This window comes from Vicugna pacos, chromosome 11 (assembly GCF_048564905.1).
Source record: "Vicugna pacos chromosome 11, VicPac4, whole genome shotgun sequence".
NCBI lineage: Eukaryota > Metazoa > Chordata > Mammalia > Artiodactyla > Camelidae > Vicugna > Vicugna pacos.
In genome coordinates, this window is record NC_132997.1 from 75,245,114 (window position 1) to 75,268,855 (window position 23,742).

The 23,742-nt window shown below is 46.2% G+C and overlaps 1 protein-coding gene and 1 non-coding gene across 2 annotated transcripts in view; both read right to left on the reverse strand.

Moving 5' to 3' along the window:
- Positions 1-2,185: 2,185 nt before the first annotated feature.
- On the reverse strand, positions 2,186-2,259 carry TRNAG-ACC (transfer RNA glycine (anticodon ACC)). Its single transcript has one exon. It is a non-coding gene; the product is annotated as a tRNA-Gly (tRNA).
- A 5,216-nt stretch (positions 2,260-7,475) lies between these two features.
- HPSE2 (heparanase 2 (inactive)) overlaps positions 7,476-23,742 on the reverse strand; it is a 569,659-nt gene continuing 553,392 nt past the window's right edge. Inside the window, exon 12 of the mRNA XM_006210536.4 lies at positions 7,476-8,307. Coding sequence (XP_006210598.1) covers positions 8,142-8,307 — 166 coding nt within the window. The 3' untranslated portion in view covers positions 7,476-8,141. The remainder of the gene's footprint in view (positions 8,308-23,742) is intronic.

A 23,742-nucleotide genomic window follows, 5' to 3' on the forward strand; every position in this document is an offset into this window, starting at 1 on the left:
GCTCTCGGCCCTGCCACCTACCTGAGCTCACGCCACTCCCCGCTGGCATACTAGGAACGTCCGCGTTTTACAGAAGAGGAAACTGAGGCCCAGAGAGACGAAGGAACTTGTGAGGGACCGAGTTAGGATCACAACGCAGGTCTTCTGGCTGGGCTCTTTACAACCCTCTAGTTTTTCTTGCCAAGCTGCAGTTCTGGGGCAGGAGCTGCCCATATGTGACTGTTTCTCTGGGCTCCTTGGAAGGAGACACAGTCTGCAGAAGGACCCAGTTATCCCCAGAGTGCAAAGGCTGGAATTTCTTTATAAGGGATCTAAATTCATTTTGGCAGTGGGGGTGCACATTAGGGCCTTTGTTTTGAACGTGTGTTTGCTAAGTTCTCTTAACTTTTGTGTGTGTGTGTGTGTGTGTGTGTGTGTGTGTAGCGGCTGAAGGTTGGGAGAGTTGATGAAGACCGTGGAAAGGCCTAAATTCCCACCCAAGCTACCCTTGGTGCCCTGGTGCCACCTGGGAGCTTTGAGCTGCAGCCCAGCAGGGGATGAGTTGGAGGGAACTGGCTGGGGTACAGCAGATTGAGCATCCCCTGGGGTAAGGCAGGGGCCAAGAATTAATGCCTCCACCACTTGCAGACAAAGGGAGCATCACTCCCCTCCCCATTCACTGCCCACCCCTCCCAGCCTCTCTTAAGCCCAAGACCTTCCAGCCCCCCATCTACAGCACAGATCCCCACCACAGGCATTTCTCTCTGCAGCCCACAGGTGAGATCTGGCTGAGCACTCTATCCTGCTATTTTCACTCACCACAGTTCTGTGTCAACCCTTCATCGGCATGAATTTCAGTGGTTGAATAAATTTTGTCAAATGGATATGCTACTGTTTATTCATTCCCACTACTAGTAGTTTTCATTTCCCACCAACAACATATGAAGGTCCCAGTTTCTCCACATCTTCATCAACATTTGTTACTGTCTATTTAGCCATCCTAGTGGGTGAGAAGTGATATCTCATTGTGATTTTGATTTGATGCTGAGGCTAGTGATGTTCAACGTCTTGTGTGCTGTTTGGTCATTTGTGTATCTTCTTTGAAGAAATGTTTATTCAAATCCCTTTGTTTTATAATTATTTTATTACCATTGAGTTGTAAGTATTCTTTATATATTCTGCCCACAAGTCCCTTATTAGGTATATGATTTGCAAACATTTTCTCCTATTATGTGGTTTGTCTTTTCACTTTCTTAATGGTATCACTTGCAGCACAAAAGTTTTCAACTTTGATGTAATTCAGTTTATCTGTTTGTAATTATGTCCAGATTTTTGTGTCAACATAATTTTTGTTTCACTTGGGTAAATACCTAGGAGTGGGGTGGCTAGGCTGTATGCAAGTGTATGTTTAAGTTTATATTAAACTGCTAAACTGTTTTCCAACATGCATACACCATTTTACATCCCTTCCAGCAATACGGAGAGTTTTAGTTGCTTTGTAGCCTCCTTGGCACTTGATATTGGCCTTTGCTAACGTTAGCCATTCTAGTAGGCATACAGTGGTAGCTCACTGAAGTTTTAATTTCCATTTTCCTGGAAAATGGACTAATGATGTGGAACTTTTTTTTCATGTGCTTATATGCCGTCTGTATCTCTTCTCTGGTAAAGCATTCAAATCATTTGTCCATTTTAAAGTTGGATTTTTTTCTTACTGTTATTTATATGACTTCTTTATATATTTAGATACAAAACCTTTATTAGGTATCTGTGTTGCACAATTATCATTATTATTATTTTATTTACTTACTTTTGCCAATCTGTGGGTTTGTCTTTTCATTTTCTTTACAGTGACTTTCGAAGAACAGAAATCTTTGTGCTTTTTTTGTGTGTTATCTAAAAAGTCTTTGCCTAAGCTAAGATCACAAAGATTTTTTTCCTGTGTTTTCTTCCAGAAGTTTTATAGTTTAAGGTTTTGCCATTTAGGTCTGTGAGTCATTCATGAGGGCTTCACCCTTACGACCTAATCACTCCCCCAGAGGCTCCACCCCCAAATACTATCACATTGGGGATTAGGTTTCAGCATATGAATTTGGGAGGGACATAGACATTCAATCTAATTTTTTTAATGTTTATTTAAAAAAATCCCTTGTTTTTAATTTTTTTGGGGGGAGGAGGTAATTAGGTTTACATATTTATTTATATTTAGAGGAGGTACTGGGGATTGAACCCAGGACCTCATGCATGGTAAGCTTGCACTCTACCACTTGAGCTATATCCTCCCCAGATATTCTATCTACAGTAATGAAATATAATTTTTGTTGGGAAGTAGCTGTCCAGCCAGAGGCTTCATTTCCTGGGCCCCCAACATTTGATGGGACCAAGTGACTGACTTACTGCCGAAGGAATTAAGTGGAAGGAATTTATGCCAGTTCCAGGTTAGGCCCCTAAAATACTCCCATATGACTTTGCATACTGTCTCTCCTTGTCTGCCAGCTGCAGGTTGTTGCCATAGCGTCCTTGGAAGCCAAGTACTGGAGATGGCAGAGAGCCTACATCAGTCTGGATCCCTAAAGGACTCCAGGGAGCAGAACCCCTGCCCACTGTAGCCCATTACCACCAACTTGCCTTTACATGATCTATTAGCAAGAAATAAACTTTGTGTTAAGGTTTTTACCTGTTATTGCAGCTAACAGTTACTTTAACATAGTCAATGACGTCTAATTTGAATAATACAATTTTATTTCCACGTGGAGTACTTGAAGCAATGCTTGTGGAGGAGTGGGTGGAGGGAGAGGGTAGCACACCACGAAATCAAAGATCCCCAGCATACGTTAGTTCATCAGGCAGTTGGTCTTAAGGTCGAGGTGTAGTATGAACGATAGTGGCCTCCCTCCCCCCACAGAACACCCTGAGAACAGACAGTTAGAGTATCCACATTTTATTACTTACAAAACATTACCTCAAAATATAGCTACCTCATGGACCCAAACTCTCTGCCATCACCAGGCTCATATAAACCTTAATATAATCTGTTCCCTGGAAGAAAATATTAACACCTGTTAAAATCCCCTGCACGGAGAACGTTTCCCCGGGAGGTGTTCCTGCACTCATTTTGCCAACTTCCAGATGAATAAAACTAAGGTTTCTTTTTGCTTCTTCCAAAAATATAACTTATTACATAACATTTACAGCTTGAAAAAGAATCCTAGAATATTTTCATGACTAATAATTAGAAGAGTAATATGCACGATGTGGGCTGTAAAGAAGGGCCCCCTTTTCTCTGCTGGGTGCACAGGACAGGAGGATTTATTCTTGAACAGGTCAGGTGGAACTTGGTCAGCCCCTCCCACATGTTCCCTGGGCTCCGAGAGCTGCCCCGGGGTTTGGAAGGAAGTGGGTGCCAAAGCAGCTGCTTTGCTGTATTTTGGCTTTCTTGTTTTACAGTGATATTTACAAACACTACCCTAGGGCAATAAGTAATGGATTTATTAGTTAGTCTAGGAAGGTGAAGAGAAACTTCCACACCTCTGGGTGGTGGAGGGAGGGGAAGCAGTGCTCAGAGGCAGTGCCTGTTGGGGTGCCCACTGGCTCTGCCACTTACCTCCGGGACTCAGAAACGTCAAGAACCATCAGCTGTGGTGCCTGGGAGTGGCCCTTTAAACTGTTCTCCAGAAAAACAGGGGAGAGGAGCAGACCAGGAGGGCCGCTGGTAGGCCGAGGTGAGCCCGAATGCAAATTCTACGCCACGGCTGGCCACAGCTCGACTCACTACTCGCAGTTGCTCCGAAGCACTCCTCCAAGAGTAATGACACTGACCACGCCTGTGTCGTCAGAGCGGCTGGGCGGCGCCCCCAAACCCCAAGATCAACTCTCCTGGGCGAGGGCACTGCTTGTACTCTCTGTAGACACACGCAGAACTTAAGAAAGTTAGCTGTGGGCAACACAGAGGTGGGAAAATGTTGGCCACGGCCAATCAACAAGACTGAGCACAGTGCAATGAGAGCAGGCTTTGGACACCTACAGATCTGGGTTCAAGTCCCAGTTATGCCGCTCTGGTCCTTCCAAGCACTCCAGCTAGTCACCACCCGAGACGGGCTTAGGAAAGCAGTTACAGAAACTGGGACTCAGAGCCAGGGACTTTTATGCTCTTGGGCCTTTTAATAGCTGTTTCTCTTTGAGTACTCCTATCTTATTTGCAATTCTGGTACATCCTCAGAAAAGATCGCAAACTTTTCAATCAAAACTTAACTCCCTTTCAGTGCAGTAGATTTCCCCGGGCTCTGGGCTGGGGACAGCATGGCTGGCAGAGGCGAGGCTGTGGAACTGCTGAGAAGTGAGTGGAAAAGAGCACTGGGCAGCGCTAAGGCTGGGGCATAAACATGCCCCTCTTCCCTTGCCTTCTCCAGGCCATATCTCTATTTTTTTTTTTTTTGCTTTATTGATATTTCAAAATTTTAAAGTCCTTCTCTGTCCCAGTGTTTTTATTGTCTGAGCCATCCACCTGGTTCACCTTGGCTTCTGCAGAGCTTAAACACTTCCCATTTTGTTTTCAGAAGTAAAGCTGCTCTCACTGGATTTCCAAGGTGAATCCAGCAGCTGCCTCCATCCCAAACACAGGGACCCTGAGTGCACACCTGCAGATGCTGGGCCTGGCCCGGACCACGTGGCTGCTCAGCAGTTTCCAGTCCTGCTGGGTCCTCCCCACTGCAGAGGCTCCCCGGTGCTGAGAGCTAGGCGCCTCTCAGGCAGAATCTGCCATCGACCTCTGCCCTGTGGGAGAGAACAGGCCTGCGGCCCATCTGCCTCTGCCTCGGGGACTGCCCAACTGCTGGGGAGGGGCTGGGGCTATAGATGGCGAGTGGCCTTTGGGAATTGCTTTTCTGGGAATCCCAGGCCTTAGTCTCACTGTAGCCCAGGTCTGGTGTTTTCAAGCTTTTCACCAGTTGCAGATAATGCTAATATCCCCCAGTTGCAAGCTTTTTCAGGGCACTAGACGAATTGAGACTTTCTCTTCAAATAACAATGAGAATTTGTTCTGAGTCTTCGCGATAGGAAAGGAGAAAGAAAATTATTCTTAGAGGCAGGAGGAGCAGAAAATTATCTCAACAAAAGGCACAAACTTCTCATTATACATTATTGTGCGTTCAGAGAAGCATTTCTGCAAGGTCATTCTTTCGTTTAAAATAAAGTGGCTCTTAAGTCTTTAGACTATCTTGGCCAAATCTTGTTTTCAGAGGAAAAATCTGATGGGGGAAGCCGACAGATAAGCTCTTTTGTCCTGGGGCCCAGCCCGGCAAGCTGCTCCCCTGACGTGCATCGTGATGCTGAGATTTGCCACAAGCTGTCTTTTGGGGGAGTGTGATAGATGAATTCCTTATAAGGAGCGATCTCTGCTGACTTAGTAATTACCCCTCACCCCAAAATGAGAAAGCAAGGACAGATGGCCTGTACTAAAATCCCTACAGAATGTGCAGTTTTAGTGAGTTTCTTGGTGCCCTTTGAACAATACAAATACTTCTTCCATGAGGCAGTTTCAGTTAGAATCTTAGGACTCCAAAGACAAATTTCATTGATTCCTTTCTCCCTTTTTATTAACTAGGAAAGGAAAACCCCAAACCCAAAGCCAAAAACCAAAACTTAAACCTCTTAGGAGCAGCATTTAATATACAAAAGACAAAAGAAGCAGGGACGGCCTGTATTCTGCAAGTTTCGAGACTTGGTGAAGAGTCAACACTTATTCACAGAGCATGTGTCTGAACGGAGCGCTGTAGGTCCTGGCTGCACTGAATTAGCAGAACCTACAAAGCAGGGAAGGGGTGAGTTTGTGAGCTGGGCAGTCACTGAGCTGGGCAATTAAATGAACTGGCTCTGGACTATTCCTAGCTCAGTAACCCACTCCCCTGGGGGACTCTGAGCAAATTTCAGACCCTCTCCACGCCTCAGAGGAAAAAAGAGGGTAAGAATAGTAACACCCTGGGGGCTGCCGTGTATGTAAAGCAAACCAGCCCGGAAGCCGCCCGGGGACCCCTGGTTACTCTTGCTAACATGAGGGGCCCACAACCTGCACAGTACGTAGAAGAGACTTCGATATCCGCACAGAGCTTTAAAAGTGAGGGGAAACAACCTCATCGTCTCTCATTTCTCTTGTCCTTTCTCTTCTTCACTTTCCTTCACTGCTTCTTCCCTGTCTTTCCACCTGCAGTCTGGGCACTTCCCTTTCTCCCTCCCAGAGCTGAAGCTTCGGTGGAGGTGCCAGCTTCTGGGGAAAAGGGGCACCCCTGGGCAGCCTCATGGGGACGGGGACATGCCAGGCTCTGCTCCTCTCTCTCCAGCTGACTCAGGCTGAGCCACTGCTGACGGGTCCAGCCAGGTCCTCGGTCAGCCCCTTCCCGCTCTGCAAGGCACACACCTCCTCTGTGCTGTGCCTCCTCTACCTCATAATAAGCTTGTCAAAACCAAGTCCGCTCTCCTCCCGACATGTAAAATGAGCTTATCAGCTCTCCACTCCCAGGCCCCCAGTTCTCCATGCTGAGAGTCTGCTCCCTCCTCTCTTGTCTAATCTTCCTAATCTTCCTTATCACTCACTCTGCAGACTTGGCCCTGCTTCTCAGCTCCTCCACAGGCAGTCTCCCTGGCCTCTGGCCTCGGCCGCCTTGCCGCCTGCCCCATTTCCATCCTTTCACATCACAGAAGTTGTATCACTCTGCTGGAACCCTATGACACTGTCTAATAGCTCTTCCTGAAAAAAGAGCACCAGTCGTGTCATTTATCCTGCAAAAGAAAATCATGTCCACCGAAAAGAGTCACTTCAGTTGCCGCTTGTTTGCAAAGACCCACACAAATCTCCTGAGTCATACAGAAGGCCCTCATCATGAACTTTAAACCACTCCATACCCCCTGCCCAACCTGGGCGCCTCCCACCTACCATTCCACACTTTCCCCATCAGACCTCAGTCTCCAGGTCCCCCTGATCCCCCTCCTCCAACGTGGTGAACTGAACACTTTGTTCTGTGCTCAAATTAGCTGGCCTGGGAGAGCCCGGACCTGGCCATCTTTCATGACCACATTAGATTTCTGCCTAGTACAAGCCGTTCAGAGAACTCAGCTACTTGGGAAGAGGCAGAAAGGTTAGCTTCAGTTGTGTCTTACAGCTGTGATGACCTTTGATTTACACCCATTTAAAAAAATGGTTTTGGTCAACCAGACCATTAAGGGCCTACCCTAACAAGCTCTTAATATTCTCTCAAATTTGAGGCAGGTCCGATTGTTTGCTTTGTTCAGTTGTGGGGAGGGTGTGTTGTGTGTGTTTGGTGGTGGGTGAGCTTTCTCTTTGTGCTGAAATTCTCTCCCTTGCAGCCACATGACAGATGATGATTGCTTTTTGTGGTGCCTAATACATTGCTCTCCACTCAAGGAATATTGTTACCTGACTCCCATTCCAACCCTGGGGGAATCTGGATTCACAGAGGAATACAACCTTCTTACAAAACCTGGAGTATGATTGCAATTTTACTTTTGAAGCACCCGCTTCCCAGAGGAATAGCCAGTGATGGATGCCACTGTCAGAAACCCAGATGCACACACTCATACATCAGCCAGGAAATTACATAAACAGCTCGCCCAGCAGGCTAGCACTGACTCACCCACTTGCTCCCCTGTGGGAGGAGAGGTGATAGGAAACCCAGGGCAACAGCAGGGAACAGAAGAAGGAAAGGAGTCAGAAGAGGACTGGGCTTTTGAAGGGCCACTGGGTTTTTCCTCCCTCATCTGCTGAGGGCAGCCGCCACGGGCTAGGTCTGCAGGTACACTGCTGTGTGACCGGGGTCACGGGGAGCTGTTTCATTTGTCCTGGGCGTGCGCTGCCGGCTTGTTCCTCTGGTGCACGTCTGGGGGCGCGTACGGCTCCACACACGTACCTTTGTGCTCACGTAGGTACAGATGATGTCTACATTTTCCTTTGGGGTGAATGTGACCTACCTAGACTAAGCTCACGCTGGGATATTTGTCTCTTTGGAGAGCAAGTCAATGTTGATTCCAGCAGGATGGGGCAGCAGAGGCTGGTTTGTTGCTAAGAAGACGTCTGAAAAAAACTGATACCATTAGGGTGGAAGAGTGGAAAGCAGTCCAGCGGGCCCGCTGGGGACTTGGGAGTGTGAGGGGGTTTATCGGTAGCGGCAGGCCAAAGCGTTGACATTCTTGACCACATAGAAGCCCATGGTGACTGGAGGGATGACCAACGTCCGGCCGGCCCGCAGGGGGCGGGGCTTCAGTTCTGGGAGGGTCCCGTCGTCCACCATCACTAAGGGCTGGCCATTCAGCTGCACTGACCTGCAGGGAGGAATGACAGCACGGGGCTCCTTATTGCAGCAAAGGAAGCCATTGCAGCGAAGCCTGAGCAGCCCCAGGCTGGCTCGCTCTGTCTGATGTGTGCCCAGCTATCATTTACGGCACTTACTCTGCCCAGGCTCTCAGCTGGATGCTTTACTCTGTCAACACCCGCAAACACCCCAGCAATGCTCTGAGGAAGACACTGTCCCTATCCCATGCTATCGAGCGTGGTTAAGTGACCTGCCCAAGGCTGTACAGCTTGGAGTTCTGGGAGCCTGGATCTGCACACCGGTAGTGTAATTTCAGAAACACATCATTTATTTATTTAGACAAGTGAAATGTCTCTGGGATGCAGAAGCTGAAAAGTGTCCTTGCCTATTTTTTTTTTTTAAATCATAAGAGCAGTTCAGTTTGACTCCTCTACCTAAAGAGTTTTTACCTGTGGAATGATGCATAGGCTTATGATGATTTCAGAAATTTCTTAATTAACCAACATCTTGCATTAATTTTTTTGCAAGATGAGAGAACTGACATCATGTCACTCATCTGGGCTGTTCTGGAGGAGGACAGAAACATGCAACAGTCCTCCTTCCTCTAATCTGAGAATGAGTTTTCATATCTAATATTTAATGGATGTTTCCACATTAGGGACTTAATGCAGTAGGTGATAAAGCAGGCGTCTGTGACCCCAGTTCACCTGTTCTGCTTGCTTTTGTTCTTCCTGTGGCTCAGCCATTTTTGGCCAGAGAAGGACTTAGAGAGCAAAGGGAAACGGCTCATCGCCCATCCTTGGCCTGTGGTACAAAATCCAGACAACCTCCCAGCTGCTCCTGATGGAGAGTGACTCCAACAGCTGTGTGTGGTGCCCAGACCGAAGCTCAGTTTTATGGGTCAGTAGAAAAGGCCAGAACCAGGCCACCAGCTGGAAATAAGGCTGTAAGTCACCTTCAGAAAATCAACATTATAGTGACGACGGTTTCTAGGCCCTGCCCCGCCTCCAGCGTGATAACATTGCAGTGATGCCATCTGAGCTGTACAGAGAATGAACCGTCAGAACTAGATGCAGAGGTCTTGGTTCAGCGTTCCTTCTGTGCTGTGAATGACAGGCAGGTTCAGAGAGAGATCATCAGACCCCTTGCTCGACAAAGCCATGAACTCCCAGAGATAAGTGTGTGGAAATTGCTCCCAGGGGAGAGGTGGGCAGAGAGGCAGCTCCAGGCCCGGCCCCACACAGATCAGTTTGGGCCGGGTCCAGATCTGACAGGCCAGGAGCAGCCCCACTCCTGTTGTAGGACTGAGGAGTGATGAGTGAGCGGGGCTCCTGTATGGAGAGTCAGGCCTGCCTCTGGAAGGTGCGGGTGTGAGACTGGAGATCTGAAGGTCAGTGCTGACCTCATCAAATATGCAAGGACCTTCTGCTCCAAATGTAAGCCACCCTCTCTGATGAAGACAGCCTACTCACTGGAGTGAAAGGCAGGGTAAGGAGAGGGGGTTCGGTTGCCAAAGAAGCCAGGATAGGTCTTCACAGTATTTTTACAATTTGGCTCCAAGAGGTGTGAGTATTCAACAATCAGACATATGCACCATCAAATACAAGTTCAGAAATATGAATTAATCTTTCCAAAGCATGCTAAATTGACATCATTCCTCTCCTTGAAAACCTTCAGTGGTCCCTCCTAAAAGTGGAGTTAGGTGCCAGCCCTCCCCCGAGGAGTTAGGAGACAGCCTGTTAGATTCGGATGATCCTAGGGTATCACCATCTTTATGTTCTGGGAAGTCAGAACAACATGTGAGAAGAAAAGAGCAAGTCTTTTCATTTCCATACTAATAACAAGTGGGTATCCTGGAACAGGCCCCACTCTGATTTCTTTATTGGTTGGTTAAAAAGCTGACTCAGGTGTGGGTGGAACCAGGGAGCATGATCACAACTCTGGACTGGGGTCTAATTCCGGGAGCCTGCAGCTAACTTCCTAGCCGGTTCTGGCAAACCTCTTCACCTCACTTCCTGCTGTTTCTGTGCGTGTGGAAATATAGGTTATACAGGCCGCAGTGCGAATGAAATGAAATAAAGGATGTGAAAGTGCTTTGAAAGCGTAATAAGCCATGTAAGTGGGAGATGGCATTTTGTTGCTATTGTTCTTATTTTCATTGTCATTCTGGGTAGGAAAACTTTTTGGTCCTGGTACTGTGGCGCTGACGAGTTTCACGGCTGCTTTCTGAAAGCTCTCTCTTCCCTGGCTCCCACGGTAGCAGTGTCTCCCTCTCTGTTTTCCTCCTTCAGTTCTGTGTGTTGTTTCCTTTTCAGAGGCACTGTTCCCTCTACCTGCTTCTCAGATGCTGAGGAGCCGGGTGCTTGGTCCTGGACCTCTTCTCTTCCCACACCACGTACTTCCCCTGGGTGCTATTACCCACACCCAGGGCTTTGCACATTGATGCTTCCCAAACCTGTATCCCAAGCCTGCATCCTTCTTCTATCTCTTCCTCCACCCTTCTTCTTCTGCATCCTTCCGCATCTTGTCTCCACTTAGCTGTCCCACAGGAACTTCAAAGTCACTATGTCCAGAGCCAAAATCTTCTCCTCAAACCCTGTCCTTTTCTCTGCCTTTTTATCTTCACATTGGTACCGCCATCGATCGGGTTACCCAAGCCAGGAAGCTGCGAGTCAAGGACTTTTTCCTCAGGTCCCACCCAGGTCTGGTCACTAACTCCCACCAATTCTACCTTGGAATGTTTTTCACATATGCTCATTTCTCTCCGTTCACTGCTATTATTTTAGTTCAGAACATGCCTGTTGATCTACCTCCTCGCCCCTGGCCTGGCCTTCCTCCCCTGTGTCTGCCATGTTACTGACAGAGCCATCTGTTGCTGTGACTGCTTCAGACTCTCCACCAACGCCCATCCAATTAATCCACTTTAACCCGGACGAGCTGGCCGAGCTCCAGCCACCTCCCCAGCCTCCAGCGCTGCCCCTGCCCCACTCCAGTGCTAACGGTGCATCAAACCTCTAGGGGTGGGCTTGGGCTGGGTTGGCAGTTATTGTGAGGATGTCATCAGTATATGCATGAACAAAGACTGTTTCCAATGAAAACTATCTAAGTTTTGCACATAAATGAGGTAGATATTTCTCAAATGAAAATGTAAGTAGATACTGTTGGGAATAAAATACCCAAGTTCATTTAAAAGCACAGTAAATGTTTTTCAAATGTAAATGCCTGTAGAGACTGTTGGTATTAATAAGACACAAATTCATTTAGAACTGTTATAAAATTCTCCACAGAACTTTTGGGCGGAGGGGAGCATCACGTGCTTTGTTCAAGCAAGAGATTTTAAAGGCACACTTCTATAATGTGGTAGGGCCTGACATTTGTTGATATTACAAAGGAATCTTTGAACTTGAAGAGGCCAGCACACTTGCCCCTGCGGGACCAGATTAAATGACCTGCAGGTCTGCTTCTGGGTTCCTGTCTCTGGTGCTCCCTCCACCTGGAACACAGCCCGTCCTCCTCCTCCTCCTCCTCCTCCGTGGGACTAACAGCCTTGGGTCCCTGACGAGCCTGCTCACGTGCGTGTTGCCCCACGGGGGAACCTTCTCTGACCCCCTGGGTTAGGAGCCCCCAAACTCACTTGTAACCACCCCACTGAATTATACAGTCTCCCCCATCTTACCTGTCACTGGGCTGTGAGCTTGGTGTGGAAAGGGACCGTGCCTTTCATATCTACATACTCGGTGCCTAACAAGGTGCTTGTACAGGGTTGGGACGGAATATCTTCTGAACAAGTGCATGGACTTTTCAGGCTCTTTTGCATTATTTCTGATATTCTTGGGCTGAGTTTCTCCGACTCTAAAGAGGCTCCCTGGAGGTTCGCTGAGTGTCTTTACAAATTTCATTAATGTACCAATTACTCTTGCTCTCAGTGGCTCTGGAGATGTTAGATAAGACCTGAATTATCGCTGACTCTCACAGTCACTCACTAGATACCTTATCCAACCAGACAAGAGCCATTGATCATCACTAGTGTTTTTCATCCTTAAAAAAGATCTATATGACCATCTCTTAGCTGAGCCAACAGGAGTTAATTTTGTGAAAACCTGAGCCCTCATATATCCTTATCTACAAAGTTCCTTCCTTATAATGAAGGACTGTGTGCTTTACCACCTCTATTCTAATTTTTCTGCTTACATTTTCTTTTAACATTTATCTGTTACCCAGTTAAGTCATATCACACTAAATATTACAATAATCTTTCATTTTTATGCATTGAACAGCTTGTAAGTTTGCAAACATGTCATGTTAATGATAAAAATTACTGATTACTGAGCTGTCTATGCAAAAGGCACGATGCTATGATTTACTCCATCACATTTAGTCCTTACAACTACCAACTAAGGCAGGTGTTAGCATTCCTACAGAGGAAGGTATCAAAGTTTAGGAGGGGTCTAAGACTCACCTAAGTCACACCACCAGTCAGTGGAAGATTTGCACTGCAGCCCTTACCGTGGTCCTTTCTGCCTCATTTGTGATTGCTAAAGAGCTCTGTGAGGTACATAGGCAAGTATTATCATTATTGTAACTTTACTATGGAGAAGAGCTCAGAGAGGCTAGGTAGTCTGGGCAAGGGCACCCAGCTAATAGGTGGCTAAGCTAGGTCTTGGATTCAGGCCTCCTGACACCTCTTTCTACTATTTGGAGTTGTTCTCCATTTCCAGATGGCACTCGCCAGGATCATATTTCTTTCCTTGAAATCCTTTCCTATCACATTTTCATCACATTCTGGGACCTCCTTACTGGCCCATGACTTTTCAAATCAAATGCTAAATGACTCAGCCTATGTTGAACTATTTCTCTTAATTCCCTAGCTTCTGAGGGCTTTTAAATTATCCAAATATTAGGACAACTGTGTTTTTAATCGCCATCTGTTTTTTCAAAGTCTGAGTTGCTCTGCAATTTCTAAACTTATTTTCTTTACTTTGCATGCTATTTGAAATGGGATTCAATGTCTCAATTTAGAGTCAAGCCCTCTGCTCCCGAGGTCTCTGTGGGAGCCCCTCGCCCCCACCCCCACCTGTCTACAATCTCTGGTCTTCATGTCTGATTATGGTTCTTGCTAAGCATGGATGTTAAAGCAAGCTTTCAGCTGTTCTGAGGTGTTAGGTAAGCAAATCTAGTGAGCACACCCATTGCCAGTCTTGAAGATAATTTGCTGGTTTCTGGCTTGGCCCTGGGTGGACTTGTGTGGGGGTAGAGGCAGAGGAAGCCTGTGCATTATGGGGAGCAGCCTGGGAAGCTGGTGGCTGGTTTCTGCAGGTGTATCTTGAGCCTTGAGTGGGAGGTGAAGGGACTTAGAGATAACTGGTTCTGCCCTCAGCCACTTTGAGAAAGTGATTTGCTTTCTTTGAGCTTGGGCTTTTCCATCTGTAAGACAGACTAGACAAACCCTAGGATACTTTCTGGCTCCCACATTTTTCAGGAAGGTAGCCCACAGCCTGACAGCTAGCCTGAAGCAGAGTGGAATGTCAAATTCAGAGTGATCCTGTACAGACGGAAATTTGATCATGACATTCACCTGTCTAAATGTTAGGTAGTTCCCTGGTGATCTTAGAACGTTCTCCAAAGTCCTTACAAGACCCATTTACCTACTTCTCCAGCCCTTTAGGGGCTCCTCACCACCCCCACGTCCTTCCATTCTGTGCTGCAGCTTCTCTACCTTTTGTCTACTCTCAGGGTTTTCCTGCATGTCACTCTGCCTGGAACCTTCTCTATACTCCCTCCCTCCTTCCAGCTTCCTTTTCCCAGTTAACTCCTACCTGTCCTTCTGGTCAGGTGCCCCTCAAAATGCCCCCTTTCGCCCAGTACGTCTCTGGGCTCTGCACTCGTCACACGTATTGGGATTGCAGACTCCTGGTCAGTCTCTCCCCTAGACAGGAAGCCCAAGACCCTGTGCCTGCCCTGCTCATACTGCACTCTCCTGTCCAACTCCCACGGCAGATGCTCGGTAAAGAAGCCTTGGATATATGTCTGTGGGTAGATGAACTACAGTCTGGAAGGAAAAGACACTGGGGTGGGAGACCTGAGACTCAAGTCCACACTCTAAGTATGACGTGAGCAGGCCTAGAAAATGTCACAGTTGGCTCTAGTTTGGGTTTCTGGATCGTTAAATGAGGAGAGAGAGGGAGGGAGGGAGGGAAAAAAGGAGCGGGGAGCAGGAGAGAGGGAGGAAGTGGGGAGAGAAAGGAGAACGTACAAAATCTGAGCGGTGGGGAGCGGAGAGCATCTGCTTCCTTTGCTGCTCAACAGCCAGCACAACCTCCGGATTTCGACTCTAGTTCCAGCGTGCTTCCCCAGGCGCCACCAGAGGGCACTGTTGCTCTACACAACCGCGGCGAGAGCCCCATTCCGCGGCTCCCGGGAAGCGGGGCTCCTGCCTCTGCCCCTACAGCCCGCTCTCCATTCCCGGGAAGGCCCGGAGACGTGCCCTGCGCTTGGCCTCCCGGAGGAACAAACCGCAGGGTCAGTCCAATCCCGACAAAAACTTCCTTGCGGTCCGCTTGGCGCCTCCCACCCCCCGCCCCGAATGTGGCTAATATTAAGGAACCATGCGAAGCCGGGTTGCGATTCCCGCCGCGGGTGCGGCTTCCCGGCTGGCGCGCAGGGAGGGGGTCCGCGCAGGTGCGGGGCTGGCGGCGCCCGCGTGACCCGGCGCCCGCCTCTCCCGCCCGGGTCCCGGCGCCCCCGCCCTCCCGCCGGCCGCACCTGTGTGCGCTTTACAGGCCCTCGAGGCCGAGCTGCCCCCCGGAGGCCCCCTCGCTGAGTTAGGAAGCTGGTGTGTGCAGCTGCCCTGCCCTTCTCCAGGTCAGGGGCAGGTTAGAGCCCGGAGGGAGTGGCCGGGTTTGAGGACAGAGGGGCCTCACTCCGTTCCCCTGCTCCGGGAGAGACTGTGCATCTGGGGTAGCTTAGAGAAGAGGTTCCTTTGAAATGGCTGGGAGTGATGCTACCCGCTGAGGAGGGCTGCTCAGGAGTGTCTCCTGGTCCCCACCAACTCAGCTGGAATAAAGGCTATAGGATGCTCATGACCCTCAGGGGCGCTCCTACTCCTCAGGGGTCATGGAGAGGATTATTTCCTCCCAAGTGTGTCCTGAAGCTTTCTCCTCTGTGCTTTTTGCTCTGCCTGGAATCTGGTAGGCTGACAAAAAGCCTGCTCTTCCCGCCAGGCCCCTTTGGATGTGGCCTCCACTACCAGGACCTTTTTCTGAGAGCCGCAGCTGGAAGAGAGGCACATTCTCCGCAGCTCCCTTTTCGTATGCAGCCTTCTCAGCTTTATCTGTGTGCTGGAGTCATTTTGCCTGTTCGACTAATTGTTTTCATTTCTAAATTTTTAGTTGCAATGGTTCAGTGCCTTCTCTCCTATGATAGTAGTTCAAATGAACGCTTGTTGAGTTCCACTCAGTCAACCTCTCTAGGAGTTCTCATGTGGCTGGTTGGACACTCCAATCTTTTCTCTGCTGTTTTTAAAGATGTAAGACTAAGAAAACACAGAGGTGAAAGCTTCCTGTTCCCCTTACCCGTCCAAAAGCCTGCATCACATATGAAGTTCCTGGTCACTGAGGCACTTTAAGACTGATAAGATCATTTGCCCTACGTCCTACTCTTTGAGAACATACTGAAATAATGAGGAGTTTCGGTCTAGCTTCTGTATCACTGACCAGAGAAAACACTAGGACTCCTTTATGCAAGTGGAGCTGGAGGTTTTATGGGCAAGTTGCTAGGGCTATAAGCCTTCCCTGCTTGCAGTTAGGTTTGGGGGTCAAATTTGGTCTGTGTTCTATCCAAGTCTGTATAATAATGGTCTAAGCCAGAATGGGATCCTACCATGTGCTTCTAATGGTTTAAAATAACTTCGCACACTTGGCAGACAAGATGAGAGCCCAGCTAAGGAACCTGGATTTATACTGATATTGTTAACTCCCAACAGATGAGGGAATCATCTGGGGGCACTTTGGGAAGACAGTTTGATTCTACAGCCATCTCAGAGCTCCTTGTCATAGGCATATCACACTCAAACCACAGGATACAATAGGGACGAGCTATAAAAACCATGGAGATTTTACCATGTGGTTAAGGTTGCCCCTCCCGTTGGAAAGACCTGGTGCCGGGATCACTGACATTCACAAGTGGGGTGAAAGGGGCATCACTCACATTCCTCCTGTTCTTTGCGTTGTACAGATTCAGTTATAACAGATGGAGTCCTTATCCACTGCAGCAGAAACCACAGAAATATGCAAATGTGTGGTCAGACACACTATAATTAACACATTACAATCAAACTTCTTGGCCTAGATTTCAAGGCCTTCTGTATTCTGCCCCTAATATATTTTTGTGGCCCCTCCCCTCGCTCCATGAAGTATCCTATATTCCATTCATATGAGATGATGTGACATGCCCCCAAACAAAATGGCCCTTGAACTTTTGTACTTCCAAACCTTTAGTAAGCTCACCCCATTGCCTGGAATCACCTTCCCTCCAGCATTTCTTGATGTATGGCTCATCCTTACAGCTCCTGCTCGGTGGCCCTCAGCCCTGAGGATTTCCCAGACTCCCAGGTCAGAATTTCTCTCTCCCTTCCTTACACTCCTATTGTCCTGTATTTACCCTCTGTGGTCTGTCTTGTCTTAGAGATAAAGCATTCTTTGTGGGAAGGGACCAGGAGAGGGTCAGAAGCATTCCCTTTCTTACAGGCAGTCTGCAGGTGAGATAAAGAGAGTCAGGTAAGAGGGCAGGGGTGTGTGTGCGTGTGTGTGTGCGCGTGCACACAGACTGGTTTTCTATATATAAGAGTAGGAGACAGAGTCTAAAAGCCATGTCCAAAATTAGTTCCATTACTATAAGTTCACAGCTTCCTGGATACCTATTCAAATACGTTAAACCAAAGGGATAAATATCTCAGTTTTACCAGATTTTGACAGTGTTCCCTAGAATATCACCAGTGTAGCCTCAGAAAGGCAAAATAAGATGTCCCAGGTGCACAGGTTCTGCTCCAGGGTCCACAGATGTCAGAGTGCAGAGTGCGGGGACTCTGTATCACTCTTGAGAAGGTGCGAGGGGAAGAGGTAGGCTGCCAACTGATTGCTGGTGTTTGGCAGCTGGTCCACAGTTTGGTGCTCCAGCCCCTTGTCTGGAATGAACCCCATTCTTTTGTGGGCTCCTGATGCTTGAAAGCCAAAGAAATACAGGTTCAAGGCCCAGGACCTGCTGCAGAGATGGGCTGGAGAAGGACTTTCCAGTTCCCCGGGGCTTGTGTTTACCCACCACCTAAATCGCAGCCCCTGGCGGACGTGGAGAGAGGAGACAACAAGGGCCATTTCCTCTCTGCCCACCAGAACTGCCCAAACATTCTGCTTCCCTGCCCCTCAGTTTACAAACAACTGCCTGGAAACATGTTAGCTTTACTCTAAAGTGCCCATTTACCGGGATTTCATCTGGGTCCTCTGGAACAGAATGTAAATCTCTGCTTGCAACAAGGGTCCCCCAGTGAGTGGAAGCTGGGTGGGGAGACCACTGCCTTGATGGACAGCTATATAGAGAGATTCCAGCTGCTCGGAATGAGCTGGAAGAAAATGTTTTCTGGGGTCAAGAACAAACGAAAAACTCTCAGAATATAACACTGAAAATGCTGGATTCCTAAACATTTTGGTTTAAGATGTCAAGTCACGGTAAAATATAAAAGCATTTTATAATCCTGTAATCTGCACAGCGATCTGTACATTACTAATCTGGGAGTTAAAACAAAACAAACAATAAAACCCTTGGGAGCCGTACACATCCTTCCACTTAGTCATAGAGAACTCCCAGGGGCTCCTGGAATGTTCACACCTTTGGCAAAATGGCTTAGTGCCTGAATGAAGAATAGAATCTGGGTGAAATCAAAGATGCAAATCAGCTGGGATCCTGTTCCAGTGTTTTCAGAGGGACAATGGTTCTCAACTTTGGCCACATATTTGAATCACCTGGGGAGCTTTAAAAAATACTAGTGTCTGGGTCCCAGCCCAGAGACTTTGGTTTAATTGGTCTGGGGTGCAGCTTGGGCATTGGGGTTTTAAAGCTCCCCAGGAAATTCAAAGCGCAGCCATAGTTGAGCAGCAAAGGTTGAAGAAAGAGTGGGAGTATGTTTGCAGCTGGGAATGGAGGCAAATCAAATAGCTTCCTAACCATTACATTCTGAATTTATTTTGAATAAACAGATCTTTTCTTACTCTTACTGGAGCACCAGGTTAAGAGGCCACATTTTTTAATCTAAAAGAAAGATGTGAACTTTTCAAAGGCAAATTTTTTGTTGAATAGTCTGAAGTGAGCACTTCTGCTATTTATGCGGAGCTGCCGCATTTAATATTTCTCCTTGTCGTGTGTACTCTGGTGAGAGGAATGTACTCCTCAGTACGTACCAGGAAAGTGTGTGTGAAGCACTTTACAGCAGGAATTCAGAACCAAAGCTGATGGAACATTTGCATGGATAACAAGTCCACATTTCTTTAGCACTGAAAAGCAAAACTTTGTGCTTTTCCTGAAGGGCAAGGTCTCTAGCGTCATTTCGATTTCTCTCAGGTCCTGGGTGGTGTCACAGAGAGCTCCCCACAAAGACTGGTTCAAGCTCTCTTCGTGCACAAGGAACTAAGCAGTTAAATATGTCATTCAGTACCCTTACTGTATTTTCCAGATATGTATATAATTATTTACTTAGATAACACTGTACACATTGCTTATAGCTACTATCTCGGTGAGCCGCCAAACACCCGCAGGTGAGCACAAGGGTTAAAAGAATGCAAACTCCTCTAAGTTTCAGTGAGTAAACTTACATTAAGTAAAACTTGAAAAGCTCATTTCCCTATATATTTATTTCTCTTTATTTTTTCTACAGACTGACTCTGAGCCTTAAGTATGAGTGGTCTTATAAGTACACAATACTCATATATATTTATATATATACTTTTGCAGTGTCTATTTCAGACCTTCTGAACTGGAACACTAATTTCAATGTCACTGGTTGGAATAAATACCATCTTCCTGTTCACTTGGACCGGCTCGTAAGTCTCCTGGTCCAGGCACCTCTCTCACCATGCAGCCCGCCCTCCTAGCCTCTGCGGCTCCTCTGGCTGCCTGAGGGGCTCTGAGTGGCCTTTCAAAAGGGCTGCAGGTGATGTGGTAGCATCTGCACCAGCAGGGCCTTTTCCTCCAGGTAAAAGAGGTCTCCATCCTAACACTTGCTTTTTATAAAAGGATGCTCTGTTTTTCCCTGACGTTTTTAAGCCAGCACCTGAAGCCTTGCAGGGGGAGCAGGTTTCCTCACACTCTCTCAGCTTAAACAGCACTAGTGATGCTTCTTGCCTCTTTCAGAACATCAAGGCAAATTCCAAACGTATTGCAGACATTAATACAAAAAGTGAAACAAAAAAGAAACAAGAAGAAAATACAGGTGTATTTATCTTATTTGAGGAATATGAATAGATACACATATAAATGGAATGGAGGAGACCACAAAGCAAAAGACAGATTTAACTGTATAAAAGGCAACACTTCTGTATGTCAAGATAATACACTAAGAATGAAATAGTTGGAAAAATAGCGAATAGAATACTGAAGAAAATATTTCAGCACATATGATAGGTAGCAAAGGGGAAACTGGCTTACATTAGAAAAAAACTTACAAATGACTAATAAAACGGATAACAGCCCAATAGAAAAATAAGCAAAGGATGTAGAAAATCCATAAAACCAATACAATACTAATAGACACATGAAAAATTTTCAACCTCACTAATACTCAAAGCATACAAATTAAAATAATATTATTATTCATTATGAAGTTGGAAAAGATTTTAAAATATTACCATTCTGTGATTCTGAGGTAAACTGTAAGAACAAAGTCTTCACATTGCCTACTCCTTCCCAGACCTCCATGACTAAGTTTGTCTGAGGTACGAAAATTGAACAGTTAATCACATGAGATAAGGTTCTATAACACAGTGGATTCCAAGGTGAACAGACAGTGAGCAATCAGGAAACCTGCTACCTGAGGAATGGGTGAAGAAGCTGAGATGGTTTAGCTTGGAGACTCGAACTCTAAGGGGAGATATATTAGAAAATTGTTATAAAGATGGTACAGATTTACTCTGCTTAGTTTTTCTAAAGATAGGGTAGAAATGGGAAGAAAACGCCCTTTGGCCACAAGTAAGGAGGATCTTTCCTACAATCAGACCTGTCTAGTCCTTAAGTGGGCCAACTCACGAGACGAACAGTCTCATCAAACAGAAGCTGACAGGCTTTTTATCAAGGATGTTATAGAAGAAACTTCTTGATCTCCAAGAGTACTTCCAAAATTTTCCTCTACAAAGCCATCTTTGAATAACTGCAGAACTTTTATAGGCTGCTTTGTTTTAAGAAGAAACTAATTTAAATGATCCCAGACAAATGAAGATAATGGAAACCTGCAGGGAATACATCTGGTCAACCAGAGTTCAGAAACTCCAGGTACCAACTAATACCAGCAGTATAGAACTTAAAAACTTAAAGATGTCTTGAGTCTGCTGAGATATGGAGTAATGGCCCTTTGGTCCCAGAAAACAAGTCTTCGGGTTTTGTTTCTGGGTGAGAAGTCCTGGTATAAAATTCTTAAGGTTAAGGTCTTCCCACAGATCCTTCTGCCAGATCTGTCCATCTTCCAAAATAAATGTGATGCTTCCAGTCATCTGTGTTAGGTCAGGTGGTGGCCAGTTCAGCCCTCAGGACTTTTCGTACTGGCCAAGCTCTGAATCTGGAGATGAAATATCATAATGTGGTCTGTTCCAACAGGGACACAAAGATATTTTTAAAGTCTTAGCACCTGGGAGTTACTTGAGTATTTTCAGAACCACTCTGTTTGGCTAACATCAAATGACACCTCTCTAAAGGCATGCAGTTAGATGCCAATGTTTTCCTTTGATAGAGGATTTAATGAGGATGAAATCAAAGCAAAAGTTATATCCCAGAGAGATGGAAAAAATAAGCAGTATGTAGAAAAAGAAAAAAAAAGATGCTCATTTCTTTACAGAGTAGGCAGTAAGATTTTTGGTTCATAGGAGCCTTGAAATTCTTTCAGCTAAAATCATGGCAGCTGAAGGAGAGGCTCATGCAGATATGAAATTTAACCATTTAATACGGAACCTAATAGCCCCAAAGCAGAAATATTCTGCACTTCTCTCATGGCACCACCCACAGTCTGCTTCCTGTCAGTTTTTTGTTTCTAATAATAAAGAGGAACTTTTTGAGGGCAGAGATCCTAGAATCCCCTCCCCTGACAAATATTCCTATTAAATAGCTCTTGAGGATCAAGTGATGATGTGGCCTGGCATTAAGATGATCAGGACATTCTGAGCTGAAGCATCACATTAAACTTTACATTCAGATTTTTTCCCTAATTTGTCTACCTGGGATTCTTGAGTTATTATTAGTTATGGGAACACAACTTATTAAGAATTTAGTCAGATTAAGTGCTGAAGAGGAACAGTTATGTCTGGCACAAAGCAGGATCTCAATCAAAGCTGATGAGTGGAAGAAGAAATACACTCTCCAATTTTCCTGGGAAGCCTCCCCGATAGCATCTTTCCCTCTGAGAGTGGGCTGCATTAGGTTTAGGGGAGCTGGCAGTGTCTGTCTGCATGGCGTCAGAATATAATATGCTTACATTATTAGAGAATTTACATTAAACCAATTTACAGTCACTCCTGGGATTTAATAATCCTTTTATTTGAGAAGAACGTAGAAGAAACAGGGAATTCCTCTCTTCTTGAGGAAAAAAATTGTTTTCACTAAAATTCTGTGACTGGGAAATGAAATCTTAGAAGCAGCTCAGAGAAGAACTTTTAGGAAAGATACGAAATTAAGACTTGTGAAGAAAAGTTAATGGAAATGGGATGAGTTAGCCTAAAGGAGAGAACACTGCTCCGTCATCTAATACTTTTCAAATATATTCATAATGTATCATGAAGCCATAATACGTTATACTCATAAGCCCAAGCTGAAATTCACCCAGACAGGGTCACGACAGAGCTCAGTTATCTATTCTGTGTATTTGTCAATATCATTATAATTTTATATTATTGGACTTGGTGTAGCAGTGCTGAAGAAAGTGCAGTGGATTCGGGGCCAGGAGAACTGGATGCTTGGTACTTTCTAGCTCCATCACTTAATAGTTGTGTGACTCTTGAATAAGTCACTTAGGGTCCTAAGATTCAGTTTCTTCAACTCTAAAATGGGAGGAGGCAAGAAGTGTTCTACTTGCTTCATGGTGCTGCTCAGGAAGTTAAGTGAGATAATGGCTATTAAAGCTCTTTATCATCTGTGAAGTCCCAGCCACAGGCGCAGCGGGCCCCACTGTTCTCATAAAGTTAAGTGTTCAGACAGGATTGAAACTGTGGGCACTCCTTCCCAGAGGTCTTTGAACACAGAACATCTTCTGGTCCAGATATCTTAGCCACAGACTGTCTGAGGGCAGGAGAATGAACCAGACCACCTCAAAATGTCATTCTGCCCCGGGATTCCTAGCGTCTGCTGATTCCCCCAGTCAGCTGTCAGGACAGAATAGCTAGTGTGATGAAAGTTGTTTCCTTCTTTTCCAGTTTTTGGATAGTTTTCCCTCCAAATGGAATTGAATGTGACACATAGGCAAGAATGCTGGGATCTGACCAAACACCTGCTCCTGGTTTGACTTTCCTCCTCCTGGTTTTTTTTTTTTTTTTTTGATGTAAATTGACTTGTTTGGCCCAACTTTATTTTGCTTCTCTGTTTGCTGAAAGACACTGGAGCTATTTATGTCTTGAGTAGAATTGATTCCCCAGAGGACAATGTTCATTGATTTGTGATAGCATGAGGCACTCGGCAAATTCTCTTGTAGATGGCAGAGCTGCCCTTCTTGACTTATCTAGAAGGGGAACTGTTACTGTCTTGGGTGTGCACGGTTATTCTTTCCCCCAGAAAGATGAGAAGCCAGGGAATATGACAGGGGAGGGACCTGCAGCCAGAGATTTCTGGGAGAAATTTCTGGGTATTACCACCACTTTCTCTTGTAGCACCAGTTTCTTTGTGTGGCCTTTTAGTGGCTTGAAGAAGCTACTTTTCTTGTGACCAGAGAGACAATAGGCTCCTGAAGTGAAGTGAGAGTGGTGGACAGGAATGGAAGAGAATAATAGAATTTTAGAATTTGATAGGAAGCAGTAATCAACCTCCCACTGAGTAAGGACTCTCTGAGCATCTCCGAGATGGCTGGCGTGGCTGCTCACTCTTTGATTAATAGGCTGCCTCCTAAGAAAGCATGTCCTGTCCTCAGTCAAACCAAACAAGACTTTGGAAAATGAGCTCGTTTTGTGGTGAACTCTTTCCCTTTTAAACTGCACTCCTGGTTTTGTAT